The 15,944-nt window shown below is 38.4% G+C and overlaps 3 protein-coding genes across 3 annotated transcripts; 1 reads left to right on the top strand and 2 right to left on the bottom strand.

Moving 5' to 3' along the window:
* The first annotated feature begins 1,735 nt into the window (after positions 1 to 1,735).
* Positions 1,736 to 5,459, top strand: LOC144556046 (putative disease resistance protein RGA3). The gene is made up of 2 exons (XM_078304530.1): positions 1,736 to 2,556; positions 3,375 to 5,459. The coding sequence occupies exons 1-2, from the start codon at positions 1,775 to 1,777 to the stop codon at positions 5,347 to 5,349; spliced, it is 2,757 nt and encodes a 918-aa protein (XP_078160656.1). The 5' UTR covers positions 1,736 to 1,774; the 3' UTR covers positions 5,350 to 5,459.
* Positions 5,460 to 7,998: 2,539 nt separating this feature from the next.
* On the bottom strand, positions 7,999 to 11,439 carry LOC144556045 (putative disease resistance protein RGA3). Its single transcript, XM_078304529.1, has 2 exons — positions 10,527 to 11,439; positions 7,999 to 10,049 (listed from the first exon to the last, which is right to left on the bottom strand). Exons 1-2 carry the CDS (start codon positions 11,372 to 11,374, stop codon positions 8,093 to 8,095), a joined length of 2,805 nt encoding a protein of 934 aa, XP_078160655.1. The 5' UTR covers positions 11,375 to 11,439; the 3' UTR covers positions 7,999 to 8,092.
* A 1,874-nt stretch (positions 11,440 to 13,313) lies between these two features.
* Positions 13,314 to 15,642, bottom strand: LOC144556044 (small ribosomal subunit protein eS21). Its single transcript, XM_078304528.1, has 3 exons — positions 14,922 to 15,642; positions 14,262 to 14,394; positions 13,314 to 13,580 (listed from the first exon to the last, which is right to left on the bottom strand). Exons 1-3 carry the CDS (start codon positions 14,969 to 14,971, stop codon positions 13,515 to 13,517), a joined length of 249 nt encoding a protein of 82 aa, XP_078160654.1. The 5' UTR covers positions 14,972 to 15,642; the 3' UTR covers positions 13,314 to 13,514.
* Between the last annotated feature and the right edge of the window lie 302 nt (positions 15,643 to 15,944).

The raw sequence follows: 15,944 nt of genomic DNA, 5'->3' as shown, positions 1-15,944 counted from the left end.
TATACAGTTGGCGACCATAGCGGACGTCAACTGTGCATGATCTAACCTGGATGCTGATGCGTGACATGTGTGCTTAGCCGCATTCTTCGTGATGGCCCAAGTATTACCAAAGCCTGTAGCCCTCGCAACCAACGCCCACCTGCATCGGGCGTTAACACACTTGTACCTCAGCCTGGTGGTATCACTGTGTGTATTTTTAATCTCCCTATTATGTTTGATGTGCCAGTGGTTAATTGTATCTTTCATCTTATCCTTGCTGTCATATGTCATCCCTTCAGACAATTCATGTATTTCTCCCTTTTGATTTACAAAAGAAACACCAAAATTTAAACAACATCAATTTAATAACAACAATTTAATAATTATATTAAAATTAAATAAAAATTAACAAACATACCTCAGAAGTCGCAAAAAAAGAGCTATCGGCCTCTTCAAACCCTGATGTGTCATGAAATTGCTCAAACGGATGCCTTTCCCCACGACCCACTATAGGCCACTTCCGTCTACCAAGCATAGGAATACCAGTATCCTCATCACTGTGATCTGATACCCCACCGTCCCCATTATCATCCCAATTAGCCTCTGCCTCCCTTTCTTCAGGATCCTCGTCCGTATTGTCAGCATAATAAAGCTGTTCAGGGGTTTCAGATCGGTCCCTTTCAGATTGGACTCGGCTAGAGGACGAAGATGGAATTTGAGGTCGACCCCTGTCAGATTGAACTCTACTAGGACCCGCTACAGATGGGGTCCGGCTAGGACCCGTTACAGATTGCTCGAGCCCCAAACCCTGAGTCAAGTGCAACAATTGTCTGGTATTCTGTCTGGAGTTCTGTCTAGAGTTTTGTCTGGGGTTGGCTACCACATATAACTCTAGAAACTTGAAAGGAGTGACCATATTCATTGTCATTTGGAGATATAACTCCCAATTGTTGTCGTCTTGTACCGAAAACTGTTGGAACCAGGTTTGGTTGCCTTGGCCAATATTTATCCTTGCGTTAATTACCAGTTCATAATTACGGTGGTCAATACCGAGTTGTTGGTACACTTCCCTATTTATACTTCTAAAATCCAAACCTAAGCCGATATTGAACATTTTCGGCATTTGGTGGCTATAATAAGCGCCATTTGGTCCTTGTAATACTTCACCACCAAAATAACAAGCAATTCCAATCATAATTGGTTGAACAAACCTAATATTATAAAAAAATGCACTAAATTAAATAATACTATAGAAAATAAATTTTTGGAAAAAAATAATGAAAAAAAAACGTACCTTGGCGGCTGTCTTCGGTGAAGAATTGAAACAGAATTGATCTGGGCTGCATATATTCTAAACCTAATCAGTGCGCATAACCACCGTGCGAACGGGTCGGTGCGCGGATCCACCACGCGGACGGGTCACTCTAGCGGGTCATGACGCTAGCGGGTCAGTCCGCGGATCCGTTACGCGAACGGATTGCCGATCCGTTCGCAGATCCACTACGCGAACGTGGTGGAATCTCAAATCCGATTTTTCGGGTGCTGTTTAATTTATTCCGATTTTTTAGAGTGGTACAAAAAAAAAAAACGGCCAGGAGGCACCTTTCTTTGCTAATATGTAATTGATATTATAAATTGAATATGCGAAATTTCGCATCTTTAACTACTCTCAATCCAGGAAGAATCCCCCAACTAATAAGTTTTATGTACATCCACTCTCGCGGTCTCTTCTTTCTCCACTCAAGTCTTTCTTTAAGTCAACTCTCTCCTTCCTCCTCCTTAGACACTGATCACCATGGAATTGGTTCCGGGCCTGGTAGACAAGACAATGGATAAATGCCTATCTCTGGTGACCCGCTACCGTGACGTAGAAGAAGAGCTCGACCGGGTTAGACGCACATCACGTCGCATCAACAAGCTCCTAATCGATGCAGAGGACCGCCGCTACATTGAGGATGAGTCGGTTATAAATTGGCTCAGGGATCTCAAGTCAGTGTACTTTCACACACGAAACCTCCACGACGGGTACCAGACTGCTATCAATGTGCACAAGCATAGTAGCTCGCGTAAGAGGAAATGGTATCAGATCAAGCTCCCATCTGTTGGCCCCGAATGGAGCCCACGTCAGCGCAGCTGGTTTGCATCTGAGATTGATAAAATTGACAGCAGGGTGGATGAGATTGCGATCAGTAAAAGGAATCTGCGGCTGAGAGGGGAGGATGAAGAAAGGAGCGATCAGCCCCAAACTGGCCCATGTCATGACCGGGCAAGCATAATCGGCCGAGAAAATGACAAAAATGAAATTGTGGACTTGTTGATAACCGCTCAGACTACAGCAAGTGTTTCGAGATCAACAGTTACTGTTGTTCCAATTTATGGCGCAGCTGGGATTGGGAAAACCACGCTTGTTCAAATGGTATATGATGATCCGAGATTAAATAATTGTTTTAATATCAAGGCATGGGTGTGTTTGACAGAAAGGTGTAATGAGAGCACTGCCATGAAGAAGATCTGTGAAAAGATGACCGGGCAGAGGTGGGATTCCGATGACTTGGGCACGCTGCAGAATAAACTATGGTATATATATCTACTATTCTAATATATATTTTATTATTTTGTGTGTGAAAGTTATACAACAGCCAACGATTTGCGCATTTATGTATTCAACAAATTATACGAAAAAGTATATTTCAATTGTCAAGAGAGAACCAGCGTTTGATATAGTGGCAAAGACAATATTTTTTGTATGGGAGGTTGCAGGTTTGAAATCCGAAAGAAACAACCATTTATAAATATTAAAAAGTTAGATGACTTGATTTCCAATCAGAGAAAAAATGTCCAAACTAAATTTAAAAAAAAAAAAAACTTGGTCCATAAATAGGGATCCCAATCTTCTGCTATTCATTTCCTCTCTATCTCTCTCTTCAAAGAAGAGAAGAGAGAGAGAGAAGATCACGTGGGAGAGAGAGTAAGATAAAAGAGATAGAGAGAAAAGTATGAGAAAAATAACATCGGATCTCATTCCCATAAATAGAATGATCCATAAATGCCAGTTGGGGCATGTCATGAATAAGCAGGAACTAGGAAGATACACATATTATTGTAATCAAAAGAAGGTTCTGATTCTGCACGTATCTGTAATAAATTTTGGTATATGGAGGTAATCAGATTGATTTGAGTATTGTAATACCTCTTTAGCCTTTCTAACAGTGCCTTCAAATATTGATCTTATTAAACTGATACCAATATCCATTGGCTGGCTGGTGCCAACACTGATCAACACTTTTATATTACTTGTAGCCTCATATGATCGAGCCATAACATAAAAATAATGTATAACACTACACCAATACTAATGATCTCCTTACTAGCCTAATCTTCATATGACCATTTAGGAATTATCTCGATACACGTAGAGGCAACAACACGTTCTTGTTAGTGATTGATAATTTCTGGGCCATCGATCTGAATTACTGGGAGAGGCTGCAACAGCCTTTGCTTGCTGGGGGGGATGGAAGCAAGGTTCTAATCACAACACGCTACAAAAAAGCCAGCTGCCAGATAACGAGAAGGGTAATGCAACGATTCAGCTTAGAAGGTCTAGAAGACAGAGATTGCTGGCAGTTAATGCAGGCCATAGCTCTCCCAGAAGATATCATTAATCCCAATCAGGAGAAATTGGTATCGATTGGTCAAGATATTGCGAAAAAGTGTCATGGATCTCCCATGGCAGCCAAGGCTCTAGGGGCAGTATTAAATGGGAAAAGTGTTGAAGAGTGGTCTGATATGCTGAGAGAGATGCGAGTCCTCAAATTCGAAGATGATATTAATGGGTCCATTCTTGCGAGCTTAAAGATAAGCTACCATCACTTAAAATATCACCTAAAACAGTGCTTTTCTTACTGCTCGATATTTCCAAAAAATTATGTATTTGAGAAGGATCAGGTGATTAGATACTGGAGGGCAGAAGAGCTGATTAAACCAGACGGGGGAAGCCAGCTAGAGGCAGTTGGTAGCAAGTACTTTGATGAGCTCGTATGGAGGTCATTCTTTGAGAAAATAACTATTGGTACTGAAGGTCAGAATGCCAAACTCTTCTCCCGTCAGGTAGAGAGGTACAGAATGACAAGCCTGATGCTCGATCTAGCAATGATGGTTTCAAAATATGAATTTCGCAGCTTAGCGTCTGGTAAACCTCTACCTGAAGATAATCATGGTAACTCAGATGAGGTTCGCTATGCTTCTTTTATGCAACCACAGGATACAAATACTGTGAAACTAGAGTGCTTAGAGCCTTACTCGAACTTGGAAACCTTGAAATTCTATCATGAACTAAATGACGGGGTGCTGCAGCTGAATTCCACACCCGCATCCTTTTTCCGTAAGTATATGCATTTACGGGTTCTAGATATGAGCAACAGTGATCTCGAACTGGTACCGGATTCGGTATATGGGTTGATTTACCTGAGGTTCCTTGGTCTTTCAAGTACTAAAATTACAACCCTACCTGAGAAAATTGGTAACCTCTTCAATCTTATTTCCCTTGAGCTTAAGAGATGTTTGAGGCTTGCAGTATTACCAGAAGGGTTGCTCAGGTTAATCAACTTGCAACATCTTGATTTGAATCTCGATTGGGATGAGATAACCGATTCAACTAAAGTGACACTACCGCAAGGGATTGGTGAATTGGAAGACCTTCAAACACTCTCTAGGTTCAATGTGACCTCTGCCCAAGGTCCATCTTGCAACATTAATGAGTTAAAGAATTTGAATCTTAGCGGAGATCTTTGCATTATGAACTTAGAGAATGTGCCAATTGGGTATGACATTAATGCAAACTTGGAAGGAAAACCGTCTATTAAAAATCTAATGCTGAGGTGGAAGAGTTTGGCTCCCAATGATATGCAGCTTCAGCAACCAAGTGAAGAGGTAATCAAGTTTCTGCGGCCACACAACAGACTTGAGTGTCTATGGGTTGTAAACTATCCAGGTAACAACTTTCCTCCTTGGATGGGGGATGTATCTTTTTCGAACCTAGAGACAATTCGAATCTCTAACTGCAACAATGTCAACTTTCTCCCTCTTTTGGGGAAGTTAAATTGGCTCAAGAATCTCCTAATTGACAATATTACTGTGGATATGATTACTATGCCTGGAGGGTTTCCATCTCTGGAGCATCTACAATTGTTAAATTTGAGTTCTCTTCATAGTTTATATTTTGAAAATGAGATTCCCAAACTCAAACAACTCAATGTTTCTGACTGTCCTGACTTGGTAATATTGGTTATTCACAGACATTTGCAAGATAAATTTGAAAGAGAGAACTTCTCAAATTTGAGAATTATTTCTGTACCCCTTGATTCAAACTAAAAGGGGGTTACAAAGTAGTTGAAGAAAATATAGGTTGGATTAGTCTAGTGAAACTGAAATGTTTTGTATTTATATTGTTTTAGTTGTGTTTGTATCTTTGTAATGAGTCGATTATTGAGATTTTTTTTTTTGTTCTTTTGAATGTTATCCAAACTTCGTCTGTTCTGTTTGAGTGACATTTTCTAATTAGTTCACTGGAACAGATTGATTTGGGTTCCAAAATAGTTTCACGCTCCTCCGTACTACCAGATATTTAGTTTTGTTTTTATTTCTTCATGCTTGCTTGCATGTATATAACTTTCAATTGAAATAGTGCATGCATATATAATTAAAGGAATCAATTGCACAGGGTGGTATGTAGAATTTGAATCCTGCTTCCCCTATAATTTGAACATATAATCCAATTTCCTCCCATAATCCTCTCATCAGTAAAATTAATCCAATTTCCTCCCATAAAGCACATGACCCAAATTCACTATATCAAGATTTTTATAAACACAAGGAGATTAACAAGCTAATAACACTCTCTTACAATCTCATGCACTAATCTATTAGATTCTCAAATGTATCGGTGAATTAGAACAAAGAGAGCAAACCCTAGAACAAAGTTTGAAAAAGAGCCTTTGTTCAACAGAGAGGAGAGCAGCTCATATTATTTCATTCGGCTCTAACCAGAGAAGTTACGGCTGAAGCTTTATAATTAAAATCAAACACTATCGGTGTCATCCTTTTACCGATAGCAATAACCACCAAATACAATCGGTTGACTTTCATACCGATGGCAAAGGCACAAAACGAAATCTGTTTTGCTCTCAGCCGATGGCAAAACTCAAATGGGCTTAGCCCTTTAATTGTCTTCAATCTCAACAGTTCTCAATCATTAGTTGGGACTCCGGATGAGAATTAAATTAGAACCTGGATCCACATGAGACTTGATAATTAATACTCAAGCAAGTAAACCATATTTACAATATTACAATATTGTATAGTGCAAGTAAATTATGAAATGGAAACTACAGTAGGAATCTATTATACTAGTAAACTAGAAAGCTAATAAGACTTTTACATATTGGATTGTTAAACAGGGTGATGCTGACAGTGCACTGGACAGGCTCTGGCAGAAGAAGAAAACTGAAATTGGCCAGCAGTATTATTTCCTGTTGCTTTTGAAACCTTTGAAGGGCGGCCTGGCGCAGTGGTAGAGTAATTCCACTTGTGTCCTGAAGGTCCTGGGTTCGAATCAGCCTCCTTGCAAAAAGCAAGGGAAAGGCTGCCTAGAAATTCTCTTCCCCAGACCCCACAATGTGTGGGAGCTTTCGGCACTGGGCATGGCCTTTTTTATTTTTTTGCTTTTGAAACCTTATTCTGGCATTCTCCAATGAGGGAGTTCTACATGAATGATATGTATTAGGGATACATTTTGTTGTTTGTTGATGAATTTGGCTTTTCTATTAGGAGATTCTTGCCATGAATGACAGTGTCCCTCTATGCAACGAATTCACATCCCCTCGGTTACCTGACTGAGTACAATTGAATCGGACGGTCTGAAATTAGAATTTTTAACTTGGCACAAATCTCAAAGCACAAATAATACTGCCCCCCTAACACCATCCCGAGCACCCACCAGCTAAAATTAAATCTGGGCCGTCCATTTCAATTGTGTTGAGTCAGGTACCTGGGAGGATACGGATCCCTATGCAACATCACTATATGCTTTATATTTGACCTGAGTATATATTACAATAAAAAATAATTTATATGCTTTATACGATAAACTTTATAAAATAGCGGGCATAATGTGCATTGTGCAACAAACAACAGATGTGGGCATAATGTGCAACAAAAAATAATTTATATGCTTTATAAAATAGCAGGCATAATGTGCAACAAACAACATGTGCTCTAGTTATATGAATCTTGCGACATGCATGTTGAAACTAGACGTAGTATTAATAAGTACTTTTTTTTTTTTTTAATTTTGAGGACACGGCCATTGAGGAATATTTTTTTCATCGAGTAAAAGATGACAGGTCTCCAAATTTCATTAATCAAGTAAATCAGTTTTTGTTTGAGGTCAATTTAATAAATTTTAGAATTAAGCTCACCAACTGTTTAATAAGTGATCAATAAGTTACCACGTAAAGTTAAGCACTGTACGCAAATATGTACACAACTGTTCACATTCAACAAGGGAGGAAAAGCTCCGAAGGAAAGGGGGGTTAAACAAAGGTTTTTTTTTTATTAGGATAAACCCGTTGGTAAGGTTAAACGAAGTTACGAAGATAAGGGAGGGGACACCTTGGTAAGGGCAGAATTGTCATTCTATTTGTTTTCTTAATACTGCAATTAGTACAATATATTAAATTTTCAGGGTTTTCAAGGGAAAATCAGAGGAAGCAGGATTGATTTGAAATTCTATATAACAATTAACATGACCACCTATGTCCTGTACAATTGATTCCTTTAATTATATATGCATGCACTATTTCAATCAAAAGTTATATACATGCAAGCACGCATGAAGAAATAAAAACAAAACTAAATATATAGTAAGACTGAGGAGCGTTAAAATATTTTGGAATCCAAATCAATGAACTGACCAAGTTTGAATAACATTCAAAAGAAAATAAATAAAAATGAAGATACATGGAAAAAAAAATTTAAATAACCAAGTCATTACAAAGATAGAAACAAAAACTAAAACAATACAAATTAAAAAACATTTCAATTTCACTTGGCTAATCTAACCTACAGTTTCTTCTACTATCAAATTTGGGAAGTTGTCTCTTTCAAATTTATCATGCAAATGAATGTGAATAACCAATACTTGCAAGTTAGGACAGCCAGAAACATCGAGTTGTTTGAGTTTGGGAATCTCATTTTCAAGAGATAATCTCTCAAGAGAACTCAAATTTAACAATTGTAGATGCTCCAGAGATGGAAACCCTCCGGGCATAGTTATTGTATCCACAGGTATATTGTCAATTAGGATGTTCTTGAGCCATTTTAACTGCCCCAAAAGAGGGAGAAAGCTGAAATTGTTGCAGTTAGATATTCGAATTGACTCTAGGCTTGAAAATGATACATCCCCCATCCAATTAGGAAATTTGGTACCTGGATAGTTTACAACCCATAGACACCTAAGCCTGTTGTGCGGCTGCAGAAAGGTGATTACCTCTTCACTTTGTTGCTGAAGCTGCTTATCATTGAGAGCCGAACTGTGCCACCTCAGCATTAGATTTTCAATAAACTGCTTTCCCTGCAAGTTTGCTTTCTCGGCATGCCCAGTTGACACCTTCTCTAAGTTCAGCATGCAAAGATCTCCTCTGAGATTCAAATTATTTAACTCACTAATGTGGCAAAATTGACCTTTGGCAGAAGAGGTCACATTGAACCTAGAGAGTGTTTGAAGGCCTTCCAATTCACCAATTCCTTGCGGCAGTGACACTTCAGTTGAATCAATTATCTCCTCCCAATCAAGATTCAAGTCAAGATGCCGCAAGTTGATTAACCTGCGCAACCCTTCTGGTAATTTTGCAAGCTTCAAACATCCCTTAAGCTCAAGGGTTTGAAGATTAAAGAGGTCACATATTTTCTCAGGTAGAGTTGTAATTTTAGTATTTGAAAGACCAAGGAACCTCAGGTGAATCAACTCACCGACTGAATCTGGTACCAGTCGTAGATCACTGTTGCTCATATCAAGAATCCGCAAATGCATAAACTTGCGGAAAAAGGGTGCTTGTATGGAATTCAACACCACCATCCCTTCATTGAGTTCATGACAGAATTTCAGGGTTCTCAAGTTCGAGTAAGGCTCTAAGCACCCTAGTTTCACAGTATTTGTATTCTTTGGTTGCAAAAAAGAAGCATAGCGAGCCTGATCTGAGTTATCATGGTTACCCTCAAGTAGAGGTTTACCAGACTCGAAGCTGCGAAATTCATATTTTGAAACCTCCATTGCTAGATCTAGCATCAGGCTTGGCATTCTGTACCTCTCTATCTGACGGGAGAAGAGCTTGGCATTCTGACCTTTAGTACCAATAGTTATTTTCTCAAAGAATGACCTCCATACCAGCTCGTCAAAGTACTTGTTACCAACTGCCTCTAACCGGCGCCTCCCATCTGGTTCAATCAGCCCTTCTGCTATCCAGTATCTAATCACCTGATCCCTCTCAAACACATAACCATTAGGAAATATCGAGCAGTAAGCAAAGCATCGTTTTAGGTGATACTTTAAGTGATGGTAGCTTATCTTTAAGCTAGCACGAACAGCCTCATTAATATCATCGTTGAGGGGTCGCATCTCGCTCAGCACATCAGACCACTCTTCATAATTTCTCCCATTTAATACTCGCCCCAGAGCCTTGGCCGCCATGGGAGATCCATGACACCTTATCGCAATTTCTTTACCAATCGATACCAATTTCTCGTGATCATGATTGATGACACCTTGTGAAAGAGAAAGGGACTGGATTAACTGCCAGCAACCTTCTTCATCTAGACCTTTTAAGCTGGGTCGTTGTATTACTCTTTCCATTATGTTGTAGGTTCTCTCGTAGCGTGTTGTGATTAGAACCTTGCTTCCATCTCCCCCAGCAAGCAAAGGGACTCGCAGCGTCTCCCAGTAATGCAAACCAGTGGCCCAAAAATTATCAATTACTAACAAGAACTTGTTGTCTTCACGCGTCTTGAGAAACTCCCTAAATGGCAAAATAAAATAAACATAATTTTATGTAAGGTTCATGTGACTACAAGTAATTAATTTTAGTGTGCAATGGATATTGGTATCCATTTAGTAAGGTCAATATTTGAAGAATTGAAGGCACTCTTAGCAAGACTAAAAGGAAATTATTGTAACAATGGCAAAACAACCTGATTAGTGATTACCTCCATATGCTAACTTATTCCACATACAAGCAGAATCAGGACCTTCTTTTGATTAACAGTAATATGTGTATTTTCCTGTCTATTGATGACATGCCTGACTGACATTTATAAATCATTCTATTTATAGACCAAGTTTTTTCACTCTGTTTTTATTTTTATTTTTTAATTTAGTTTGGAAAATTGAAACCTAATTTATCTTTTAATTTGTTTTATACCTGAACACGCAAGTTATTGGCTGTTGTATATTTTTTCACACCAAAAATATATAATAATAGAGAATATATATATACCTAAGCCTGTCCTGTAGGCTGCCAATGTCCCGAAAATCACACCTTCGCATGGTCATCTTTTCATAGATCTTCTTCATGGCAGTGCTCACATCACACCTTTCTGTCAAACACACCCATGCCTTGATTTTAAAACAATTTAATCTCGGATCATCATATACCATTTGAGCAAGCGTGGTTTTCCCAATCCCCGCTGCGCCATGAATAGGAACAACAGTAATTTTTGGCCCCGAAGCACTTTCTGATGTCTGAGCGGATATCAACAAGTCCACAACTTCATTTTTGTCATTTTCTCTGCCAATTATGCTTGCCGGGTCATGACATGGGCCAGTTTGGAAAGGCCGGGCATTCGGACGAGAGGGACCTCTCCTTTTCCCATCTTCCCCTTTCAGCCTCAGATTTTTTCGACCCTTCGAAATCTCATCCAGCCTCTTGTCAATTTTATTAATCTCAGATGCAAACCTCCTGCGCTGTAAAGGGCCCCATTCAGGGCTAATGGTTGGGACCTCGATCTGATACCATTTCCTCTTATGCGAGGGTGCTACATTGGCATTGTGCACGTTGATGGCAGTCTGGTACTCATCAAGGAGGTCGTCAGTGTCAAAAGACACCGACTTGAGACCGTTGAGCCAATTTATGACCGACTCATCCTCAATGTAGCGGCGCTCCTCGGCATCGGTTAGGAGACAGTTGATGCGACCTGATGTGCGTCTAAGCCGCCCGAGCCCTTCTTCTACGTTACGGTAGCGGGTCACCTCACTCTCCAAGAGAGATACGACTCTATCCCCTAACTTCTCACCTGCCTTCTCTGCCAGGCCTGAAACAAACCCGATTTTGGGAAGCCAGCTCATGGCGATCAATATCTGAGGAGGAGGAAGGGGAGAGTTGACTTGAAGAAAGACTTGAGTGGAGAAAGAAGAGACCCCGAGAGTCGATATAAAACTTGTGAGTTGGGAACTTGCGGGGATTCTTCCTGGGTGAAGAGAGCTCAGATCCTCCCCGTTACCGTAATAGAGAATCTTTTAGAATTATTGGATCTGGACCGTTATTTTTAACTTTGGCACGAATCTTAAAGCCAAATAATACTGCCCCTTGCACTAGCGCGAACCTCAAAGCAGCTGGGAGTTGATCTCAAATCGGAAAGTGAAAGGAATCTTTTACAATATTGGAGAGGATACTTCCGGGGTGAAGAGTGGTTAATACTGCGAAAGTTCGCATATCTATTCTTTTTCTACAAGCAAATCGGTTGCTAGATGGAAAGTCACCTCCAGCGTTTTTTTTTTTATTTAAACAAATAAGGGAAATTTTCTAGTATGCCCATGTAAACTTCTAAAGTGGTCAATATATCTAAGTAAAATATCGTAATATTCATTATCCTATAGAATATTTATTGACATTTTTATTCTATCCCCCTTTTATTTGTTTAATTTTTTATGTAGTTAATTTGGAAATTAAATTAACAAAGATGTTCCTTTTAAATAGAGGCATTGTGAATGTTATGAGAATTGAATATTTTAATTTTATTGAATATTTTGTTTTATCTTTACAACAGGGGATGCTGGAGTTCTGTACTTGTCTGTATATATTATACCGTTGGTATCCAATAGTTGATACCTGTTTGTTAAAATTAGATGGGGTACTTTAGAATTAGAATCGAATATACTGGAAGGATCATAATAATTTTTATATTTATCCATAGGTGATTTCTGAACTGGAATCAATAATTCAGATCCAAAACTTTTCTTTTTTTAGTAACACATCATGAAATAGTTTAATTTTTTTTACACCCGCAAAAGATCATGTATGAAAAATGTTTCGTAGTAATTCTAGTATATCAAAATTATAAGATGTTTTATCTATTTTGTTTGATGTTCCTTCTAGTACATTCAAATTATAAGTTGCTCAATATTTTTAAAAATTTGTGGTCTTTTTGTTTGTCTTTTTTTTTTATGAATGGTATATTTAAAAATCTCGGGTATTGCGGGTTTATAGGGATGTTTGGTTGGATCATCTCTAGCTATTGGCAGCTTAGGCATACTGCATGTGAATATGTGATCATATAGACTGGCGCACAAAACACTGGTACTCTGAGAGTCTGAGTGGTCTCTAGGCATGGATGTAATGTAAGTATTTGACTTGTTTCATCTTTAATAAAACAGCCTCCATGCCTTTTTATCCAAAGGAAAAAAATTCTTCATGCGTATTCTGTTTAGGACAGCAACAAGAATGAGTTTTCACATCTTTTCTGCTGCTCCTACACGATTCAGGTGAAAGTTAATGCATCTCAAGTGAACCATTTACTATTAAACACCGTCACCAAGTGCTGTACATTCCAAAATGGGGACAGAGGGAACATCCTCGCTTCAAGAAATGAAACAATGGCTTGGAGAGGGATGCTGAAGACAGAAAAAAAATTAACTAATCACATGTCAATTGGAGAGGGATGCAGACTATTGAACAGCAGCTGAATCCTGGATGAGCATTATGCCTGGTTTAATTCATTATGATTCAGCTCTTTATTTAGAATTTTATTCAAAATTCTTATACATATTTCACTTTCATTTCGTTTCGTTTATTATTTTTAATTTCATGCAAGGGTCATAACTTAGTGATGCTGTAAGACATTTTACACGATGAAAAAACATTCCTCAATGGCCGTGCCCTCCAAATTTTCAGTATCTTCAATTTTTTTCTTAATACCACGTCTAGTTTCAACACATAAGCCCCAAGATTCATATAATTAGAGTGCAAAACATATACACTCAGGTCCAATATAAAGCACATAGTGGGGTTGCATAGATGGACCCTGTCATTCATGGCAAGAATCTCCCAACAGAAAACAGATTCATCAGAAACTACAAAAACGCTAAATTACAAATAGCAACATGGATAAACCAGAAACTAGGAATGTATCCCTAACGCATATCATTCATGACAAAATCCCTCAGTAGAATGCCATAATAAGGTTTCAAAAGCAACTAGAATAAAAATCTACTGCTGGCCAATTTCAGTTTTCTTCTTCTGCCAGAGCCTGTCCAGTGCACTGTCAGCATCACCCTGTTGAGCAATTTAATATGTGGAGTGTTATTAGCTTTCTAGTTTACTAGTATAATAGATTCTTACTGTAGTTGGCATTTCATAAATTTACTTGCTTCAATCCTCTTCCAGAGTCCCAACTAATTAGACAGGTGTAGAAGAATTACCCTAAAAGACAAGACAGAATCAAATAATACCCTTCAAGATAGAAAAGAAGCACAACTATGCCAGCTTACCATTTTCTAGAAAAGATGTCTAAAATGCAAAAAAAAAAAAGTGATAAAATGTACAAGCTACTGCATCATGACCTCCCCTTTAAACATGAGAGTGAAAGAAAATGAAGCATCGCTTCTAAATGGAGAATTTGTATCATTGAAAGATCACTGCACACTTCCATACTTGCAGGACAGGCAAGGATTAATGATACAATCAACCCAGACCAAAATGAAAAATGAGAACTGCAATAAGTACTACAATCATGTACACCAAACCCTACGTGTAGCTAAGTGCAATGCATTCTAAAACTACCCATACATCAGTAGCTTTATACAACAAAGAAGGAAAGAAAGGTAGCGAGGGACATAGATGACGCATCACACCTCTGGCCATCGATTGGGGTATAACTTGATATTTTGAGAAATTCAAAGCTAAAAATAAAACATTTCCAAAAGGAAAGGCGGAAAACAGAGAAGTAATTAGGACCTGAGAACGGATGGAACCAGACAGCGCGAAGGTGGTGAATTGGCCAGTGTAGATGCCATTCTCATCCACGTGCCCAACGTTTATCTGCACCGATGCATGGTCCTTTGCTGTTATCAGCCTATTTGTCGCTGAGCTATAAACCAAAATCACTATGTTAATTATGTATTAAAAAGACACAAGGTATAAACAAGCATGCTCATAGGAGTATTGCAAGTCAATGCATCAATTCATATTAGTATAGACAATGCGCTGTTATTAAACACCTCGTACTAAAAACTAAGGCTACCATTATAGACAGGAAAATAACCGACTAATGCAGCGCACGTACTCCAAAAGTTTTTCTATTTTGGTTCTTTTACTTTAATCCAATTAAAATTTTGTTGTCTTTTTCCCAGCATGATTTATTCAGAATTATATGACAGCAATGGCTAAAAAAAAAAAGATAATGCTACAAAAACAATTCTTGATTTAATTTTCATAAAATACAGCAATAATTTTAGAAGTACTCCTTTTGCCTAACTGGAGATTATACAAGTCAAAAAAGACTCCTTGTCATACTGGCCCATTAACAGAGAGAGAAAGATTTCAACAAATTTTTCACCTTGGCAGCCACTGCCAAGATATCAAAAAATGAGAGAGAGAGACAGAGATGGTACATACCATTTCCTGGGGATGTAGAGATCCACAATCTGACCCTCTTCGTTCTGCATGTTGTCTGACTAAGATTGAACAGATATCCTGGCAAAGAAAGGTATTTAAGTTAGTTCAAATAGTTTATATGATAATTCAATCATGCATTTCAAAGCAGGAACAAACAGGTAACTAGCTTAAAACAAAATTATCACTAGATAACGATATTATTTTGTTGCACTACTTGGTACAACCCAGTCTGATTCTTGTCAATCATTCTAGTCAAGTATTGCTCAATTATTTACCAAATTGTAATCTCATAGTCAATTTCTAGATCACTGAAAAAGAGCCTAGCTACACAAAGCCTACTCAGGACTTCTTTTCCCTTTTTTCTGTGGAAAGGACAATGATCAAGTTTAAACTTCCAAAGAGATCAATGGATCTCCTGTTAGTTATATCAGATTTTACGAATTAACCCAACGCTGAGTTCAAAAGGAATTTTAGCTAATCTCACCAACCGATTTTACTAAGGCTACAGTACAGATCAAATCTAACAGGAACGCTCATCTGATATTAGTGTATCTACTTATGTAAACAAATCACAGAGCTCAGTAACCGTAATTTCGACAAACTCTTGCAAATTTCAATGAAATCTCCGAAGAAAAGAGAACTCAAATTGTGCGCACAGGTTAAATTAGAACTAGGGTTTTTCAAAGGAAATTACCTTGGCAAGACGGCGGCGGAATGTGGAGAGAGAAAACTTAGAATTGGATGATCGTATATATATGAGGGGGCATGCGAATTAACCGGGTCACCTATCGGATCGTATCGGGTTTCGGATCGTGTCGAGCAAAGTTGTATATGGATCATTTTGATTTTCCAAAAATCAAATCGAGTCGGATTTAAATCGAATCGGATCGGACAGATTCTTTGATGATGTAATCCGAAATATGGGTTGGGCTTGGGCATGGATTCTGGAATGGACTCTGCTGTTTTTCTTATAGAAAAGCAGGGTTCTGCTTTTTCGATTCTAACCATTTAAATTTGTTGAGA

This window comes from Carex rostrata, chromosome 6 (assembly GCF_964058835.1).
Source record: "Carex rostrata chromosome 6, lpCarRost1.2, whole genome shotgun sequence".
NCBI classification, from domain to species: Eukaryota; Viridiplantae; Streptophyta; class Magnoliopsida; order Poales; family Cyperaceae; genus Carex; species Carex rostrata.
The sequence above is the reverse complement of the archived record's forward strand: the minus strand, read 5'-3'. Positions and strand labels throughout refer to the sequence as shown.